This window comes from Pan troglodytes, chromosome 22 (genome assembly GCF_028858775.2).
Source record: "Pan troglodytes isolate AG18354 chromosome 22, NHGRI_mPanTro3-v2.0_pri, whole genome shotgun sequence".
Taxonomy (NCBI): domain Eukaryota; kingdom Metazoa; phylum Chordata; class Mammalia; order Primates; family Hominidae; genus Pan; species Pan troglodytes.
The window spans coordinates 18,599,834-18,619,251 of NC_072420.2; the positions used below are offsets into that span (position 1 = coordinate 18,599,834).

Sequence of the window (19,418 nt, forward strand, 5' to 3'; positions counted from 1 at the left end):
CATACTGGCCAGGCTGGTCTCCAACTCTTGACCTCAAGTGATCGATCACCCGCCTCGGCCTCCCAAAGTGCTGGGATTACAGGCGTGAGCCACTGGGCCCGGCCTCCTTCACCCTTTTTTCCACTCTTTTCTGATTTCTAACAGTGTAGATTAGTGTTAACATTTTATATAAATAGAATTTTACAGTTTGTGTTTTTTGTCTTATTTTACTTCTCATGTTTGTAAGATTATTCATGTTGTGTAGCTTTGTTTTATTCATTTGCATTGCTGTGTGATATTCTAATATGTGACTGTATCACATTGATTTATTTATTCTACTGATGGACCCTTTTTCCCAGCTTTTTTGCCATTATGAAATAACTACTGTGAAGGCCGGGCGTGGTGGCTCACGCCTGTAATCCCAGCACTTCGGGAGGCCAAGATGGGCCTATCACTTGAGGTTAGCAGTTCAAGACCAACCTGGTCAACATGGTGAAACCCCTTCTCTACTAAAAATACAAAAATTAGCCGGGCGTGGTAATGCATGCCTGTAATCCCAGCTACTAGGGAGGCTGAGGCAGGAGAATCACTTGAGCCCAGGAGGCAGAGGTTGCGGTGAGCCGAGATTGCACTGTTGCACCGCAGCCTAGGCGACAGAGCGAGACTCAGTCTCAAAAAAAAAGAAAAAGAAAATACTACTGTGACATTATCCTACATGTGTTTTCATGCATATGCACATAAATTTCTCCCTATCAATGGAATTTCTGAGTCCTGTAGGTTATACATAAGTTTCACTGTGGTTGATACTGCCAGTTAGTTTTCCAAAGCTAATTGTACCAGTTGACACTTCGATCAAAGAGTATGAAAGTTCCAGTTGCGGTCAGGCGCAGTGGCTCACGCCTGTAATCCCAGCACTTTGGGAGGTCGAGGTGGGTGGATCACGAGGTCAGGAGTTCAAGAGCAGACTGGCCAGTGTGGCGAAACCCCATCTTTACTAAAAATACAAAGCTTAGTTGGTCGTGGTGGCAGGGCGCCTATAATCCCAGCTATTCAGGAGGCTGAGGCAGGAGAATCGCTTGAACCAGGGAGGCGGAGGTTGCAGTGAGCTGAGTTTGTGCCATTGCACTCCAGCCTGGGCGACGGAACGAGACTCTGTCTCAAAAAAAAAAAGAAAAGAAAAAAGAAAGTTAAGAAAGTTCCAGTTGCGCTACATCCTTATCATGGCCTTCTTTCATTTTGACTGTTCTGGTGGATGTGTTAGTGCCATCTCATTGTAATTTTCTTTTCTTATTCTTTTTGTTATGGAAAATTTCAAATATATGTAAAACTAGAGAAAATTATTTGGCACATCCCAGTGTATCTTTGCTCAGCTTTATCAACTCTCAGCTCATGTCGGACTTTTTCTGCTGCTCTGTTGACTTTGATTTGTTTCGCCATTCCTCCTCACAGGTGTCTCAGACTTGGACCAGTCTCTAAAATTCTCTACCTACAAAATGTTCAGCCTCTTGTATTCTAAGTTAATATTGTAGTCCCCGTTTGTCACAGAGGATATCAGGTACAAATTCTTGCAATTTCTTGTACTCTAATGTGTAAACTTAATGATAAGTGTGCCAATGTTTACATCTTTCCTTCAATCTCTTTTTGGTTTTTTAGAGTTAAGGTCTCACTGTATTGTCCAGGCTGGTTGAGCAAGTGATGCTCCCTCCTTGTCTCCCAAAGTGTTGAGATTACAGGCTTGAGCTACGGTGCCTAGGGTCTAATAAAAGGTGTCTTATTCCTGATATTTGTTTTTTGGGTTTTTTTTTTTTTTTTTTTGGTGGTGGGGGACAGGGTCTTTTTCTGTCACCCAAGCTGGAATGCAGTAATGCAGTCACAACTCACTGCAGCCTCGACCTCCCAGGCTCCCACCTCAGTCTCCGTAGTAGCTGGGACTGCAGGCATGCACCACCACGTACAACTAACTTAAAAATTTTTTTTTTAGAGATGGTGGCTTCCTATGTTGCCCAGGTTGGTCTCAAACTCCTGGGCCTAAGCAGTCTTCCTGCCTCAACCTCCCAAAGTGTTGCTATTACAGGTGTGGTGAACAGGTCCTTATTGACAGTTCTCTAGGTCTCATTCTTTTTTGAGGGCTTGATCTTTTAGTCTCTGGTGTTTGGCTATAAGATTTTTAACGTCTCCTATTCTATTTGCTTTTTCCTTTTGACTTATAAATGTACTCAATGTTTCCCATTTCAAAAAGAACCTTTCCTTGACCACATATCATACACTGTCTATTTTCTCCCCTCATCGAGAACAAATTTCTCAAACTAGTAGTCATTTCTGTCTTTGCTCACATCTCTCAAGCACTGTGGTCAGATAATATCCTGTTGCAGCTCCCCAAAACCTTCACTAAATCTGATTTGGCCTAGGACACCGATGATGTTCTAATTGCCAAATCTAGTGGATACATTTCAGTGTCATTTTTTTTACGTAATAAATTGTGAGTTCTTCCTAGTGGAAGGCACTGCTAAATGCCTTTTAAATATAAAAGATGACAAGACATAGGGTTATGTATCATAGTAGAAGTATTAGGCTTATCAGATGACAGTGAATTGCCTACTAGCTACTATTTATTGAAGAGTGAACACCAGGATGTGCTGCAGCTGTTCTAAGAGGTTTACATGTGTTATTTAATTTCTCCAATGAAGTAGGCATTATTATTTTTAATCTTCATTTTAGAGAGGAAAACATCTAGTCACGGAGAGGCTAGAAATTGCCTGTGGCCAAGCGTTTAGTGAGATAAATTTGAATCTGAACCCAGATCTAACTTTAGAACTCCTACTGTTTAAGAAATGTCTGCATTTGTTGGGAGCTGGACTCAGAGAACTCCTGCTAATGCCTTTGAGATGTGGATACAGGGGAGGGGAAGAAATGATTGTCAGGGAAGGCTTCTTGTTGGTTGATTGATCAATGGGCTAGAATTAGAACATACTTAGTTAGGTCTGAAATAGATAATTTAGTTCAACACCCCTAATTTACATTTGAGCCCTAGGGAAGCAACTTGTCCAAAATCATACAGAGCTTTTTTGTGTAATAAATTTGGCAACAGTCAGATAACCTAGTCTGACATTTATTTTTCTGTTTTTCCAAAAAAAGAAAAAGTTTCACCCAAACCCCTGAACCATGTGCCACCTAAAATGCTACTAGAAATGTAGCATAGAAGAAGAGTATAAATTCCAAACATTTCTCTACCATGGTGATTGGAATAGGATTTCTAATAATGCACCCATTGTATTTTATAGTGACTTCAGAAATGAAATCTTTATTACTGTTGTATGATGTTCGTGGATTGACTTCTGCATACAGAGTGAGTGTGGCTCCAGAATCAGTCGGCCTAGATTTGAATCTTGCTCCTTCAGTAGCTTAGATGTGTCTCAGTGTGTTTGTTTCTTCATTGCAAAACACGGATGCATAATATTAGTACCTTTTTCTTGGAGTTGTTATGAGAATGGAAAGAGTTAATACGTGTAGGGCATTTTGAAAAGTGCTTGGTCTGTCATAAGCACTCAGTAACTGTTTAGTTGCTGTTTATTGTTAAGGTGAAGGTTTCCCCATTTCTATTCCAGTTTATTTCCTGGGGGCCTGCTTTTTGATTTCTCATTGGGGATAGGGAGCTGGGAATTGATATTTGAAAAGTACAAAGAAGAGCAAGTGTGTATACTTATGCCATTTCTCATTGTTACTAATTTATCTTGCTGTATTAATTTCCTTAGCTCTGAGTACATATTAACAGTCTATACTGAGTAACACTCGTGGGAATTAAAGAACTAAAACTCCTAGACAATGAAGAGCATAATTTCTACTTCCCTGTATTTTCTTCTCTTTCTCAGCTATATATATAGCTATATATATATACGTATATATATATGTATATATATATATATATTTTTTTTTTTTGAGATGGAGTCTCGCTCTGTTACCCAGGCTGGAGTGCAGTGGCGCGATCTTGGCTCACTGCAACCTCTGCCTCCGGGTTTCAAGCGATTCTTCTGCCTCTAGCTGGGACTACAGGTGCCTGCCACCACACCCGGCTAGTTTCTGTATTTTTAGTAGAGACGGGGTTTCGCCATGTGGGCCAGGCTGGTCTTGATGTCCTGACCTTGTGATCTGCCTGTCTCAGCCTCCCAAAGTGCTGGGATTACAGGCTTGAGCCACGGCACCCGGCCTTAGCAGTATTTAAAGCCTTAGTTGGTAGAGTTAATTAGTGTTAACATATTTAAAGTGTTTTTCCCTTCTATAAACTGGGATACTCACTATTTAGATGACTTTCAAATATTGCTAATCTCAAAGCAACTTCCTGGGAAGAAGAAAGGCAAAGGTTGGAGTTAGGGTCTGGCAGAGGGGGAAAGGAAATGGTGCAAATAGCATGGTAGTCATCTTTTTGTATAGAGTTTAGAGTATCTCAGTGACTTGCTAACCTAGACATCTATAGTATTTGTAATTAAATGCACAAAATTACACTTGTCTTTATCAATCTTCTTCTTCATTTTCTCGAACCTCTAAATCTACTTATAAATCTTTTAACATACTAGTTCCTGATTTGTCTAACTTATTTTCTTCCTTTTTTTTTTTTTTTTTTTTTTTGAGAAGGACTCTTGCTCTGTCACCAGGCTGGAGTGCAATGGTGCAATCTTGGCTCACTGCAGCCCCTGCCTCCCAGGTTCCAGTGATTCTCCTGCCTCAGCCTCCTGGGTAGCTGGGATTACAGGCACATGCCACCACGCCAAGCTAATTTTTGTGTTTTTAGTAGAGATGGGGTTTCATCCTGGCCAGGCTGGTCTCAAACTCTTGATTTCAGGTGATCCGCCTGCCTTGGCCTCCGAAAGTGCTGGGATTATAGGCATGAGCCACCGCGCCCGGCCTCTAACTTATTTCTTAAAGTTGCTGTAGTGAATCATTTTTTGACTATTATTGAGTGTGTGTTTTGACACAGCGTCTTGCTCTGTTGCCCAGGCTGGAGGGCAGAGGCGCAGTCATGGCTCATTGCAGCCTCAGCTTCCCAGGCTCAAGTGATTCTCCTATTCAGCCTTCCTAGTAGCTGGGACCACAGGCGTGCACTACCACACCTGGCTAATGTTTTGATTTTTTGTAAATATGAGCTCTCACTATGATGTACCCTGCTTAGATCTACCATGCCTGGCTAATTTTTTTATTTTTTTGTAGGTATGAATTCTCACTATGTTGCCCAGGTTGGTCTTGAACTCCTGGACTCAAGTGATCTTTCCTCCTCAGCGCCTCCGAAAGTGCTGGGATGGTTACAGGGATGAGCCATATTACTGTGTTTTTATAGTAAGTTTTCTGATTTCTATGATTCGAATTCAGCATTCACATTCAGAATGTGTTCTCCCTTTAAAATAGTAACCCTTATGACGGGTTTTGACATTTTTCACAAAGCTCAATATTAAATAAGTTCTTCATAACATTTGGTATTAAGGTCATATCCCCTTTCCAAGCAACCGAACAAGCATGTAAGACTTTGGAATATAAATTTAAGTTCCTCTTATTGGCTGGGCACGTTGGCTTACACCTGTACTCCCAGCATTTTGATAGCCCCAGGCAGGTGGATCGCCTGAGTTCGGGAGTTCAAGACCAGCCTGAATAACACAGTGAGACCCCATCTCTACAAAAAAAATACAAAAATTAGTGGGGCATGGTGGCGTGCACCTGTAGTCCCAGCTACTCAAGAGGCTAAGGTGGGAGGATGGCTTGAGCCCAGCAGGTGGAGGCTGCAGTGAGCCAAGATTGTGTCACTGCACTCTAGCCTGGGTGACAGAGCCAGACTCTGCCTCCAAAAAAAGAAAACTTCTCCTGTTTTTATTTGTAAAACTTTTCATTTTTTTGTTAATTTCTTTGGAATGGCGCCAGATATTTTGAGAAGAATCATGTATCAGTGTGTAATCTTTTTTCCTTTATTTCATCCTAGAGATAGCTGAAAGATAACAACTCTTTTCGTCTATAGAATGAAGAATCTGTAGTTGTGATTTTAGAGTATCCACAATAAAAGTTGTTCTTAACATACTTCTTTTATGTCAACAACTATACATAAAGTAGCATCAGTATTCATTTCTTCTCAGATTTGCTAACATTTCTCATCAAAAAATAAGTATCCTGTCTTTCCTTCCATCAGTATGTGACCAGGCTCGCTCAATTCCCTGAGCTGTTTCTCCCATGTAGGCTTCATTGTTCGGGTTCTTTGCTTCTCTGGATGCACAGTCACCCCAGGGCTCCCTTCTCATGCCTTATGGTCCTCTCTCCCATCACCGGTCTGCCTTCAGATAGCTCCTTCATTTCACTTTCCCTCTGCTCTGAGCTCCCTCCTTCTACTTGTCCAAGGCTGGAAGGGAGAAGGCTGACTGAATAAGTCTAGGGACACACCCTCCAGAGAGGAAGCACGTTCACTTCCAGTTAAGTTAGTATGTGCTTCAGAATAGGGACATGTAAATACCTAGAGGAAATGTATAAAACAGAGGAGGAAGCAATTAACACTGCCTGTGGGGATCAGGGGAACTTCTGAGATGAGCTGACAAGTAAAGTGCATTATTTATTTTTTTTCTTTTTGAGACAGTGTCTCACTCTGTCTCCTAGGCTGAAGTGCAGTGGTGTGATCTCAGCTCACTGCAACCTCTGCCTCCCTGGTTCAAGCAATTCTCCTGCCTCAGCCTCCCAAGTAACTGGGACTACAGGCGCCCACCACCATGCCCAGCTAATTTTTTGTATTTTTAATAGAGACGGGGTTTCACCATGTTGGCCAGGCTGGTCTCAAACTCTTGACCTCAAATGATCCGCCCGTCTCAGCCTCCCAAAGTGCTGGGATTACAGGCATGAGCCACCATGCCCAACCTAAAATGTATTTTGATAAATGACTAGAGGTGCTCTCTGGGGACAAGGTGGAGTAAGAGAGAAAAGGGACTTTTGCACATAGAAGGAAAAGCATATGCCAACAGTGTTACACACATGTGGACTGATTTGTCTTTTTCCCCTTAGTGCCTCCTCTGATTTGTTGTTTTTATTATTGGTCCCAGACCAAAACAATCTCACTGTTGTGGTTCATTTTGTTGTCAATTTTTTTCACTATTTGTAAATGTACCGTCATTCATTCCTAGTGCAATTTCCCTTCTCTTATACAAAGGCACTTGTGCCTGTGAACATTGTTTTGCCTGCCACTTCCCTCAGAGATCCCAAAATTGTTATCTGCTTACCTCCAGGCATCCAGACTTGCCTGATTGCTGTTTTATTGTTACAACAAAGTGCTTTGTTGACTGCTTAGATGTCAAGACAGATTATGCAGTTATGCAGTTGCCTAACTCATAATTCATAGCTCCTCTCTGTCCCTGCTTGAATTCTACAGTGAGTCATGATCTTTAAAATCCCTGTGTATGTGCCATCACTGATCAGGGTTTACATCTAGTATCTTTCTGGGATAGGTTAAAAACACAGAAAATATGTTTCAAAGTGTTCCTTTTGTTTTGTTTCCTCAGTGATAGAAAAAAGAAAACCTTCATTCAACAAATGTTTGTTGAATGCCAAGTGCCCAAAATTTTGCTCTGCTAAAAAAAAACCAGTGATGATCAAGAACAGCATGAGCTTTGCCACCAAAGTCAAATGTGAAATAGTCCCTGGAGGCAGAGGGTGAGCGCAGTTTCAGTAAAGTGAGGAAAGTGCCCGTGATGAAAGCATTGTTAGTGCTAGTCCGAGGAGTAATTAGAGGACATACGTTCTGGAGGAAGGGGCTGAACTGAGACCATAGTAAGCCTAAAAGGTGGGATGGAGCAGAAGAGGAGGTATCTTTTTTTTTTCTTTTTAAGATAGAGTCTGTCTCCGTTGCCCAGGCTGGAGTGCAGTGGTGCGACCTCGGCTCACTGCAACCTCCACCTCCCGGGTTCAAGCCATTCTCCTGCTTCAGCCTCCTGAGCAGCTGAGACCGTAGGCATGTGCCACCACGTCCGGCTAATTTTTATATTTTAGTAGAGACGGGGTTTCACCGTGTTAGCCAGGATGGTCTCGATCTCCTGACCTCGTGATCCGCCTGCCTTGGCCTCCCACAGTGCTGGGATTACAGGTGTGAGCCACCGCGCCCAGCAAGAGGAGGTATCTTACACTGTGCTCGTGCTGAGTGAGGCGAGATGATGATGGAGATGATGATGGCTGTATTATACTGTGGGAGTGGGAAGTGGTAAGAAGCTAAAGGTGCTAGAGGGTGGCTAGTCAAAGGACCTTGAGGGAGAATTAAGGTGTCTGAATCAATGAGGAGCGACCAGAGATTGTCAGACATGTCAGTGACGTCTTTTTTACAAAAGGAGTTATAGGCTGGATGCAGTGACCCATGCCTGTAATTCCAGCATTTTGGGAGGCTGAGGTGGGAGGATTACTTGAGCCCTGGAGTTCAAGACCAGCTTGGGCAACATAACGAGACTGCAACTCCACTGGGAAAATAAAAATAAAAATAAAATTAGTGGGCATGGTGGCACATACCTGTAGTCCCAGCTCCTTGGGAGGCTGAGGCAGGAGAGGATCCCTTGAGCCCAGGGGTTTGAGGCCACAGTGAGCCTTGGTTGTGCCACAGCACTTCAGCCTGGGCAACAGAGTGAGACCCTGTTTCAAAAAAATAGATAAATAAAAGCAATTATATAGAGAACACTCTGGGTGAAGTATGGAGAACAAGTTAAAATGAGAAAGTGTGGTTCCAGGGAAGCCAGTTAGCAGGCTACATCCAGGCCACATGAAAGATAATAGTGGCCTGGATATAGGTAAAAGTGGTTGGATTTGGAATGTATTAAAGAGGCAGAATTAATAGGACATAGTATGCTTTGAATGAGTGAACGTTGATACCCTGCTGCCTTTCATTTTGTCTCCAGGTTTGTGCAGATGATTGGTGATGCAGCTATTTCTTGCATCTGTGATCTTATGCAGGGATTGATTGCCAAAAGTGTTGGTAGTAGGTCACGTCACTGAGATAAGGAGTTCAAAGGAGAAATTTAGGGTTGTGCTGGGGAAACAAACAGTTTGATCAAACATCATCTCAGCTTGCTGCCACTGGTCCCCCTGCCTCCAAATCAAGTATGTGGGTTGAATTATAAAATTACCCCCATATTTTCTTGTGTTATTAGAAGTCTTCCAGCCCAGCTTTAAAACTGTCGCTGGTTTGTGCTTTCCTTATTTTAGATTCTCAGGGGATCTACAAGGATATCCCTATTACCTAAACAGACTTCTTCCTGCTCTTGAATTTTCTTGTCTCATATCCTCATTTTTCTTATTTCAGTGCCTTTATGATCTTTCACTTCCCTCTTCTCCTTCCACATTAGTCTGGATTAAGTAACTGGTATTATTCAACATTTACTTGGATTTTGCATAAGAAGCAGTTCTTTGATGTCATTGTCTGTAATGCCTGTTCCACAGGTTTTGTAAGGATCAGATGAAATAATTAAAGCCCTTTGCATAATGCTTGACTTACAGATAAGCAATAAATTTAAATTCCTGTGCACTTCTGTATATTAATGTACATAATTTTTTTTTCTCCTGAGAGGGACCATCCAGGCAGTTCCTCGTGTCTTTATTGGCTAATGGATTGAAAAGTACATTTTTCCATCATTTTGCGAATTCCCAATATGTTTAAATCTTCTTGAGAATTTCTGCTGAAATCATTAACTTCATGTCCAGTTGAACAGTATACCCTATCCATGATGAGAAACTTCACTGCTCTATATGCAGTCTGTATTAGTCTGCTCAGGCTGCCATAACAAAATGCCATAGACAAAATACCAATACAAAATACCATAGATGCCTTAAACAATAGAAACTTGGTTTTTCACAGCTCTGGAGTCTGGGCAGTCCAAGATTAAGATGCCAGCAAGTTTGGTTTCTGGTGAGGGCCCTCTTCCTGGCTGGTAGACAGCTGCCCTCTCCCTCTATCCTCACGTGGCAGAGAGAGTGCTCCGGTGTTTCCTTCTCTTAAGCGGATGTCAGTTCCATCTGTTCTGGGCTCTATGCTATGGCCTCATTTAATCTTAATCACTTCCTTAAAAGCCCTACCTCTAATACAGTCACATAGGAGGTCAGGGATTCAACATATGAATTTTGGGGGGGACATGATTTACTCTACCGCCGTCCCCCAAAAGTATTTTTATTCTATTAATATATTTATTAGTATACATTATATGTTTAATGTTATGTTCCTTTTGAAAGACCTAATTTCATTCGATGATTGTATTTGCTGTTGGGTGAATGGAACCAAAGGTGAAGGTGGCAATATTTAGTCATACTTCTATTTATATGAGTGAAAGTCAGCATTACTCCCCAGAAGCCAAATTTTAGTAGCATCTTTTTGCTGGAGGGGACTGGCTCTACCTGATCTGTTTGTCCTTGCTCTTTGTCTGAGGTAGGTGAGCTTGAATTTCTTACTCTGATTTTCCTGACTGTTGTTGGACATTTAGGTTGTTTTCAGATGTTTTTGTGTTTCAGAGAGCATCAGTGAGTAATATCCTTGTACATATGAGCTGTTCAGTTATGAGAGTTCAGCTGCAGTTCCTAAAAGTGGATTAGCACACTGACATTTCACACGTCTTCTACTGCGTTGACAGTAGGTTGTGCTGATTTACTTTCTGTGTTGCCACAGTTTCCAACACTTTTGCCAAGATTGGCCTTATTGAATTTTTTTAACCACCGTCAATTTTATATTTGAAATATGTTACGTTATTCTAATTTATATTTATTTAATTATAAATATGGTTGTGTGCTCTCTTGTTAATCTTTTTTAAAAATAGACTTTATTTTGTACAGCAGTTTTAGATTTACAGCAAAATCGAGCAGAAAGTACAGAGTTCCCCTGTACCCCTTTCCCCCATGCACCAACATCTCCCTCGCTTGTCAACACGCCCCCCACCAGAGTGTACCTTGTTAGGATTGATGAACCCGTATTGACATAACATTACCACCTAGAGTCCATAGTTTACATCGGGGTTCACTCTTGGTTTTGTACATTCTACAGGTTTGGACAAATGGATGACATGCAGCCACCATTATAGTATTACACAGAAGCATTTCCCTGCCCTAAAAATCCTATGTTCCGGCCGGGCGCGGTGGCTCACGCCTGTAATCCCAGCACTTTGGGAGGCCGAGGTGGGCGGATCACGAGGTCAGGAGATCAAGACCATCCTGGCTAACACGGCGAAACCCCGTCTCTACTAAAAATACAAAAAAAAAAATTAGCCGGACGTGGTAGTGAGCACCTGTAGTCCCAGCTACCCGGGAGGCTTGAGGCAGGAGAATGGCGTGAACCTGGGAGACGGAGCTTGCAGTGAGCCAAGATCGCGCCACTACATTCCAGCCCAGGCGACAGAGCAAGACTCCGTCTCAAAAAAAAAATCCTATGTTCTACCTATTCTCCTCTTCCCTCTTTCCCCTGCATCTGTTGATTTTTTTTTTTTTTTTTTTTTTTACTCTCTGTAGTTTTGCCTTTTCCAGAATGTCATATAGTTGTAATCATACAGTGGCTTTTTTCACTTAGTAATATGCATTTGTGTTTAAGTTTACTCCATGCCTTTTCATGGCTAGAGTATGCATTTTTGACTTGGTATGCAATACTACAGAAGTAATACTATGTTCTTTTCTAATCAGGAGGTACATAATGTCCATTTGTTCTGGTGAAGGTAAATGTGATCGTTTGATTAAGGTGATGTATACCAGATTTCTTCACTGTAAAGTTACTACTTTTTCCTCTGTAATGAAAGTGTTTTGTGGGAAGATACTTTGACATTATGTAACAAATGCTGTTTCTCATCATAGCTTTCAGCACCAATTTTCAATATTTTGCCTGAAACAATTATTACTCTGTTTTTGCCAAATGGTGATTTTTTAATAAGATTTTTAGTATAGTTAAATTTTTGTCTTCTTCCATAGCTTTTGTGTTTTTCTCTTCTACTTTTCTCTAAGGCTTTCCTCACTCAAAACATTATTAAAAATTCTCATGTTTACTTCTCTTTTTAAAAAACTAGTGGTAACATTTCACGAGCACTTTCTAATGTTTATGACTTTAAGATTGCCAGAAGGAAAAGATCACTGAAGACCACCTAGGTTAACAAACAGCTTAAATTTGAAAAAACAAGTGAAAGAAGCCAATGCATGTTATCAGTTCATAACATTACCTCCCTTCTAGAAGAATAGCTTCTTCCATTCTCTCCAGTTTGCTTCCAATCTTATAGTGGAACCAGATCTTCTAAGGCCGTAGTAGGAGGTGACATCAAGGGCTAAAAAAATACTCTTTGATGAACTCATGTCACTTTGATGCTCAGATATAAGTCAGACTGTGCAGAAGAGAAGCTTTAAAGATCCAAGTGATTTAGAAACTGGAGATAAGAAAAGCAAGCAGAAAACTGGGAAATGTTATTTCAGTCACTGCCAATATGGGATGTGGTTCCGTCTGTTTATTTACATAATATGATCTAGTGCTGTGCACTTATTAACTAGACTGCAAATACTTGCAGCTTAATAATGTGCCGCATATTTTATCACATCCTGAATTATAAATTTGAATAAAATTGTAAGAAGATTTGATATTTGATTTACCTTTTAAACCGTGTTTCAACCTGCAAGTAGTTTGCAAGTTAAATTGTTAATCTACTTGCTGCATAAATAAAATTGGGCAGTATTAGGAAAGATGCCCAGGGCCGCTGCGTGAGACCAAGTGTCTGTCTTTTGTCTTTAATTTGTGTCTGTTGCGTACTTCAGCACTTGAAAAACTATTCCTCTGTGAAAAGAGGCCCTTCAGTGTTGCTAGGAAACCCAGGAACTGTTTTATATGATCTCAAGATTTTAATTCATTTCTAGTGCAACACAGTGAAGAGGAATTGAAGGCTTTAACCATTTTTTGAAAGAAAAACAAAAAACAAAACAATCTAAAAGTCATTAAAAAATCGTTTTAAAATATCATAAGCAGCATACTCATTTTAAAAAATCTCAGAATAAAGCAGAAATGGACAGTTGTCTTCCTTAAAATCCTAATTCTCAAAAGTAGTTGCTGTTAACAATTTGACATTTATCTTTTTAGATTATTTTGTTACACATATATGACTATTTTAAGGCAGTTTTTTAAAATTAATTTTTATGTATCAAACGAGAAAGAAAGATAATATAAAAACTAAGTTGTATTTTATTTTGATCACTTTGTATAGTGTAAGTACTGAGAGCATGAATTTGGGGGATTTCAACTTTTACAAATGTAGGTGTCTAATTGAAGTTATTTAACATTTTTATTTGATTTCTACAAAATGAAAACTCTAAAAACACACAGTAACCAGGAAGTTTTTATTGTTATTGATAGCAATTTTTTATTCTCACTTATATATTCTTAGCTCCATATTTGAACTATTTCTTGATTCGTTTTGGAATGAGATTTTTATTTTTAAGGGTACTTAGATTACTCTTATATTATTTGATGCATGATGTGTTAATAACCAAACTAAATTTCTGAAATTGATCAAATTTATAATTCACTCATTAATTCTTTTCTGTTATGTGCAAAGAACTACAGCAGGAGATAGAGGTAGCCTCAATTTTCAATTTATTTTAGCCCTAATAGAGCTAATGATTTAATAGTAAATCAGGGCATGCATTTTAAAAGTTCGCAAAAATACAAGGTAACATGGGAAGAAGATAAGTTTCTCAACATCTAGGAAGATGTGACAGGCCAGGCACAGTGGCTCAAGCCTGTAATCCCAGCACTTTGGGAGGCAAAGGCAGGAGGATTACTTGAGCCTCAGGAGTTAGAGACCAGCCTGGGTAACATAGTGAGACCTCATCTCTTAAAAAAATAAAAAATAGAACATGTGACACAACTCTGGATGCCACCTAAGTCAGTTTCACCATAAAATTTATAGAGGAAAAAAAATTCCAAGGCAACATATGCTAAGTGCCAAGTAAGTGATACCGATGGTAGAAAGTAAAGTACAATCAGCATTCATAGAGAAAGAAAGAAAAATCACTGTAGGGTGGAGAGGTAGAAATGCCTTAATGAATGAGATAGGAATGGAACTGAGTTTATTAGAAATAATAGAGTGTATTTAGGTTACATATTTAGGAGAAACACTTGAGATTATGTACATAAATACCAAATCATATCATTTTAAATAGAAACATGGGCATGAAATGGAGGCCAGAGTAGTTGGACTTTTGGGCTGGATCAGTGGGTTTGGATGATGTCTGATCAATATTTGCTGTATAACAAAACAACTCAAACTCTAGAGGCTTAAAACAAAAATCATATATTCATGATCCTGTGGGTTGCGAGTTAGACTAGGCTAGGATGGAAAATTATGGGCTCAACAGTGGGGCTGCAGAGAGCTGGTCTAGACTAGGGCTGAGTGTTCGAGGGTTGGCCAGACACCTCCGTTGCCCCCTCTGTGGTTTGTTCACACAGTGGCCGGTGACCGAGGAGGCAAGAGTGGGTGCAGCAAGGGTTTTTGAGGCCTAACCTCGAACTACACAGGTCATTCCTGGCACATCCTGTTGGTCAAAGCTGGGCGGGCCTCAGGTTTAAGGGAGCAGGTGCAGATAATTTGAATCCCAATTTAAATTTATTTCAGGAGTGCATTTGCATGTGATTGAAAGCTTACGATGGTGCCTAAACGTAAATGGTGTTGAATGTAACCAGGATTTTCTTTAGTTCTCAGTCTATTGGCTTTGACTTTATTAAAATTTTATTAGAACTGATAGTCTGTGTATATTAAGCTTATTTTAGGACTAATGGAAAGAATCATGCAGTGACTAACTCCTCTTCATTTTAGTTTGTTCTGTCAAAATTTATTTGAAAAACAACATCAAGATAGTCATGTGGAGAATTAGGACTTTGGATTGATTTATTCCTAATTTTGCTCTAATGTGTTTTTTTTTTTTTAGTGGGAGCAGGGGAAAAGGGAGAGGAAGAGAGAGGCAGGCCCCGTGAACCATACCATATCTTAGTGCTTAGGGCCTCCTCCAGGTCATCATCCAGCTCTGAAGGTTGTCAGAGTCAGGTGACATAGGTCCAAATAGAGTTGCTCTTCAACAGAAAGTAGTGAAACTTAATGGTTATGCATACTTTAGATGTTTGAATTTATACTTAAGAAAATGTTGGGTAATCACAAGTAAACCATAGATGTGACAAACTAGTGCTATGCATACTTTTATAGTGTGAATAGGAAAAAAAGTTTTATGTGATTGTTCACTTACAGACTAAATTTGCATTTAATTTTTTAATTTTTTGAGACAGAGTCTTGCTTTGTCACCCAGGCTGGAGGGCAGTGGCACGATCTTGGCTCACTGCAGCCTCTACCTCCCCAGTTCAAGCAATCCTCCTGCCTCAGCCTCCTGAGTAGCTGGGATTACAGGTGCACACCACCACACCCAGCTAGGCTAATTTTTGTATTTTTGGTAAAGATGGGGTTTCACCATGTTGGTGAAATTAAGTTATGTAATTTTAAGAAGTCTTTTATAAAATAAAATAAATGTGATTATTGGCTTTTTCAGAAGGCAAATAAAAAGGGATGAACAGTAAGAAGTGTCTCCAAAATAATATGAGTCAACTATTTGTTTTTTTTTGTTTTTTTTTTTTTGAGACAGAGTTTCACTGTTATTGCCCAGGCTGGAATGCAATGGCACAATGTCGGCTCACTGCAACCTCCGCCTCCCAGGTTCAAGCAGTTCTTCTGCCTCAGCCTCCCAAGTAGCTGGGATTACAGTCATGTGCCACCATACCCAGCCAATTTTGTATTTTTAGTAGAGATGGGGTTTCACCATGTTGGTCAGGCTTGTCTCGAACTCCTGACTTCAGATGATTCACCTACCTTGGCCTCCTGAATTGCTGGGATTACAGGCATGAGCCACCGTGCCTGGCTGTACATTTTTAAAAGATAAGTAAATTGACAGTGTTCCTTTTCTTTTTGAATTATCCTCATCAAAACTTATTGCTTAGAAATATTTTTAAGCATTCAATAGAAGGTTATAGAATTAAATCCAATAAAAATTTAAAGAAGCCTTAGCAGAAACTGTGTCACAGTTGATCAGCATATACCCTACTGACAGTGACTTAGTTCCCTGTGTGTTTGTGGTGAGCATGAATTAATGTAGCCTTGAATTTGTATGACATGACTGACCGTATTAGTCCATTCTCACACCGCTATAGAGAAATACCTAAAACTGGGTAATTTATAAAGAAAAGAGGTTTAATTGGCTCTGCAGGCTGTACAGAAAGCATGGCTGGGGAGGCCTCAGGAAACTTACAATCATGGCAGAAGGCGAAGGGGAGGCAGGCACGTCCTACGTGGCCAGAGCAAAGAAGGGGGAGGTGCTGCACACTTTTAAACAACCAGATCTCCTGAGAACTTACTCACTATCAGCAAGGGGGAAATCCACCCCCATGATCCAGTCACCTCCCACCAGGCCTCTCTTCCAACACTGGGGATTACAGTTCAACATGAGATTTGGGCGGGGTCACAAATCCAACCTGTATCACTCACCTTTCAGAGATTCTAGCCAAATTCAGTTTTAAACATCTGCTTGCATATAGAAACCTTCTACCAGTAGAAACTTACATAATGTCAGGAAGTTCACAGCGTTCCTTAAGGGAATTGTATCAAATAAGATGATACTACTTGTGTCATTCTACTTTTACAAAGGCACAAATTAAAAACTGGGCATCTCTTGAGTTCGGACTCCATTCCTCGGGACCCAAACCCCGTCCTGTATCCCTCGCATCAATGTGCTGCTTCTCAATGGCTGCGGGGCACTGTGTGGGCTGTCAGCATATAGCAAATGCTTAGTCCCTTGTACATTTCTTTCTCTAGATTTCGCCAGAAGTTTGAGTATCACTACTCCTGAAGAGATGATTGAAAAAGCCAAAGGGGAAACTGCCTATCTGCCATGCAAATTTACGCTTAGTCCCGAAGACCAGGGACCTCTGGACATCGAGTGGCTGATATCACCAGCTGATAATCAGAAGGTGGATCAAGTGGTAAGTTTGATATGTCCTTGCTCGCTTAGCAGCTGTCTGTGCAACTATCTGATGTGTCCATCACCTTGCCAGTCACATGGATGGGCTGCAGGGAGCTAGGAAGGAAGCCCCCCAACTTCTCAGGCTTTATGGTCTGGGTGAGGAAGGCAATTGCTCTGGTGGAAATTGAGGACACATGTAATGGAGGGAAATAGATAATGAGTGTGACCTAAGGTTACAGAAGAGCAAAAGATCACTGGAGTTCTTAGAGACACTTCAGGGAAGAAGAGGAACTTATGAAAGTTCTGACAATCTGGATTTGAGGCGGGGAATAGCAGAGGCCTAGATGGAGCAGGCATGACGTTGAGACAGGAGTGTGTGTTGTGTTAGGAGATGGCACACAACTGTGCTTTGTTAAACGTGAGACAGAATTGAAATTTTTAAGTTTTACCCAAGGATTCTGTCAGCAGTAGAAGTGTCATTAGCTATGGTGTAACAACTACATAGTATTACAGCCTATTTTCCTTATTGTTTCAAGTTAAATATCCTGTCCAATGAATTTTTTAAAAGACAAAATCTTTTTAAATTTATTTTTTTACTTTGACTTTAAAACTTCCCAGTGTAAAAATGAAGTCTTTAGAGCAAAAAACAATCTATAAAATATTTAGTCTTAAATTTAAAAAATCTTAAAACATTGTTTCAGTATTTTTTCTAATCAAAGTAATAAGAGTCTAATGTAGAAAACTTGGAAAGCCAAAAATAGCACAGAGGAGGAAACATGCCTAATAATCTCATCTCCAAATATATGTCATGTTTTACCTTTTCAATGGTTCCAGAATACTTTATTTAGAATGTTGCATATTGGCTTTGTCTGACACATTTAATTTTTTAAAAAGTTAATAAATTATATTAGATCAGGGAGAGGAAAATAAGTCCAAATATTTAGGTAAATATAGTAATATATATATTTGGAAGAGAAATTTTGTTTTTACTTCATTTGTTCATGTAAAAGAAGGGGATATTTAAAAGTTACAAGTAACATCCTTCCATTTAATGGCTGAATCAGTGCAGTTAGGTAATTAATATTTTTGGCAAACCCAGTCGGTTTGCCCTTGATGTTTATGTTAAGGAAATAATTAAGGTGCTTTCCCAAGTTGTCAGTGACTAGAGCCACCCCCTCCGAAGATGTAACCTCTGCCCTGATTCTGTTACCAGAACTTCTTTCTGTTTCCCTGAGCAAAATAAATCGGGCCTGACTCATTTTATCTACTCAGCCTCGTTGCCCTGTTCCCTGTCACTCTTACCTCCCCCTTCTCTCCCTTCTCTCTCTCTGGAGGTGCTGGCACCTAGAGTACAGGCTCCTGTCTGAGGTCCTGCAGTTCCCCGTTCCTGTGACAGTGCAGGGCCTGTCCCGCTTTAGAGCCCAGGACTCTGATCCTGTGCGTAAGACAGGGGAAGCCTAGGAACCATATGGAGAGCGTGGGTCTTCCGTGCTTCTGCTGAGTGAAGCTTGTGACCAGGTGCATGTGGAGACCAAGAAGCACTGTGCCCTGAGCCATTAGCGTGTCTGTTAACGAGAAGAAGACTCCAAGTCGTCCATGCTGAGTGAGAGGCATGGCTTTGCTGTCTACAGGAGTTGTAAGATAAATGTGAAACTGGGACTTGACTCTGAGTGACTGTTTCTGGGTTAAAAACCTAGCTTCTAACCTAAAACACAGTCACATCAGACCAAAAGAAAGAAGGGTTAGGAAGAGATTGATGCAGAAGAGGATGCATACATGGAATTTAAGCTACATATGTTAACAGAGCCCCTATTTTAATATATTTCAGCTAGTAGACAGAATGGTTAAAAACTAGGAATTGGAGGACTGAGCTGGAAAAATTTGCATTCTTATTCCTTATGTGATCTCTTTAGTAAGCAGTTACTGTAAACAACGTGCTTGGGCAGTGTTTTGTATACTTTAATTGTATATACTTAAGCCTTAAAACAACATAGTAAGGTGAGAATTATTATACATATGGCAAGGAGGAAACAGAGGCCCAGAGATTTTCATGCCCAGAGTAACAAGTGCAGTTGGGATTTGAACCCAGGTCCCTCTGACTCTCACAGCTGCTCTGTTATCATTTGCACTGTCCTCTGCTGCCTCCCGTGTTTCATAAACCTGTTTCCTCATGTGTAAAGTAGGAACAGCTATACCTAGCATCTCAGGGTCATTATAAGAATTCAGCAAAATACTGTATTCACAAGCATTCTGTAAGCTTATAAATGATATTGAAATGATAATCATGTACTGTGCCAAGTTAAATGGATCTGGTCTGCATCTTTGTTGTGTGACTTGGCAAAAGCTGATCAGTGAGAGCCACTTCTTTCCTCAGCCTAAATGTCAATGTGGACAATGCCATCGTCCTTGCAGGGTTGTGAAGGGGAATCTGAAGACAT

General features: G+C 40.4%; 1 protein-coding gene across 3 annotated transcripts in view; it reads left to right on the plus strand.

Moving 5' to 3' along the window:
* The window catches only part of CXADR (CXADR Ig-like cell adhesion molecule), an 82,290-nt gene that overhangs the window by 17,202 nt on the left and 45,670 nt on the right, over window positions 1-19,418 (plus strand). For 2 of the 3 annotated variants that reach the window (XM_009445019.3, XM_001156087.7), the window contains exon 2: window positions 16,833-16,999. In XM_009445019.3, coding sequence (XP_009443294.1) covers window positions 16,833-16,999 — 167 coding nt within the window. Of the gene's footprint in view, window positions 1-1,428; window positions 1,535-16,832; window positions 17,000-19,418 lie in introns of those variants that run through there. The other variant, XM_016938427.4, reaches the window with a different exon arrangement.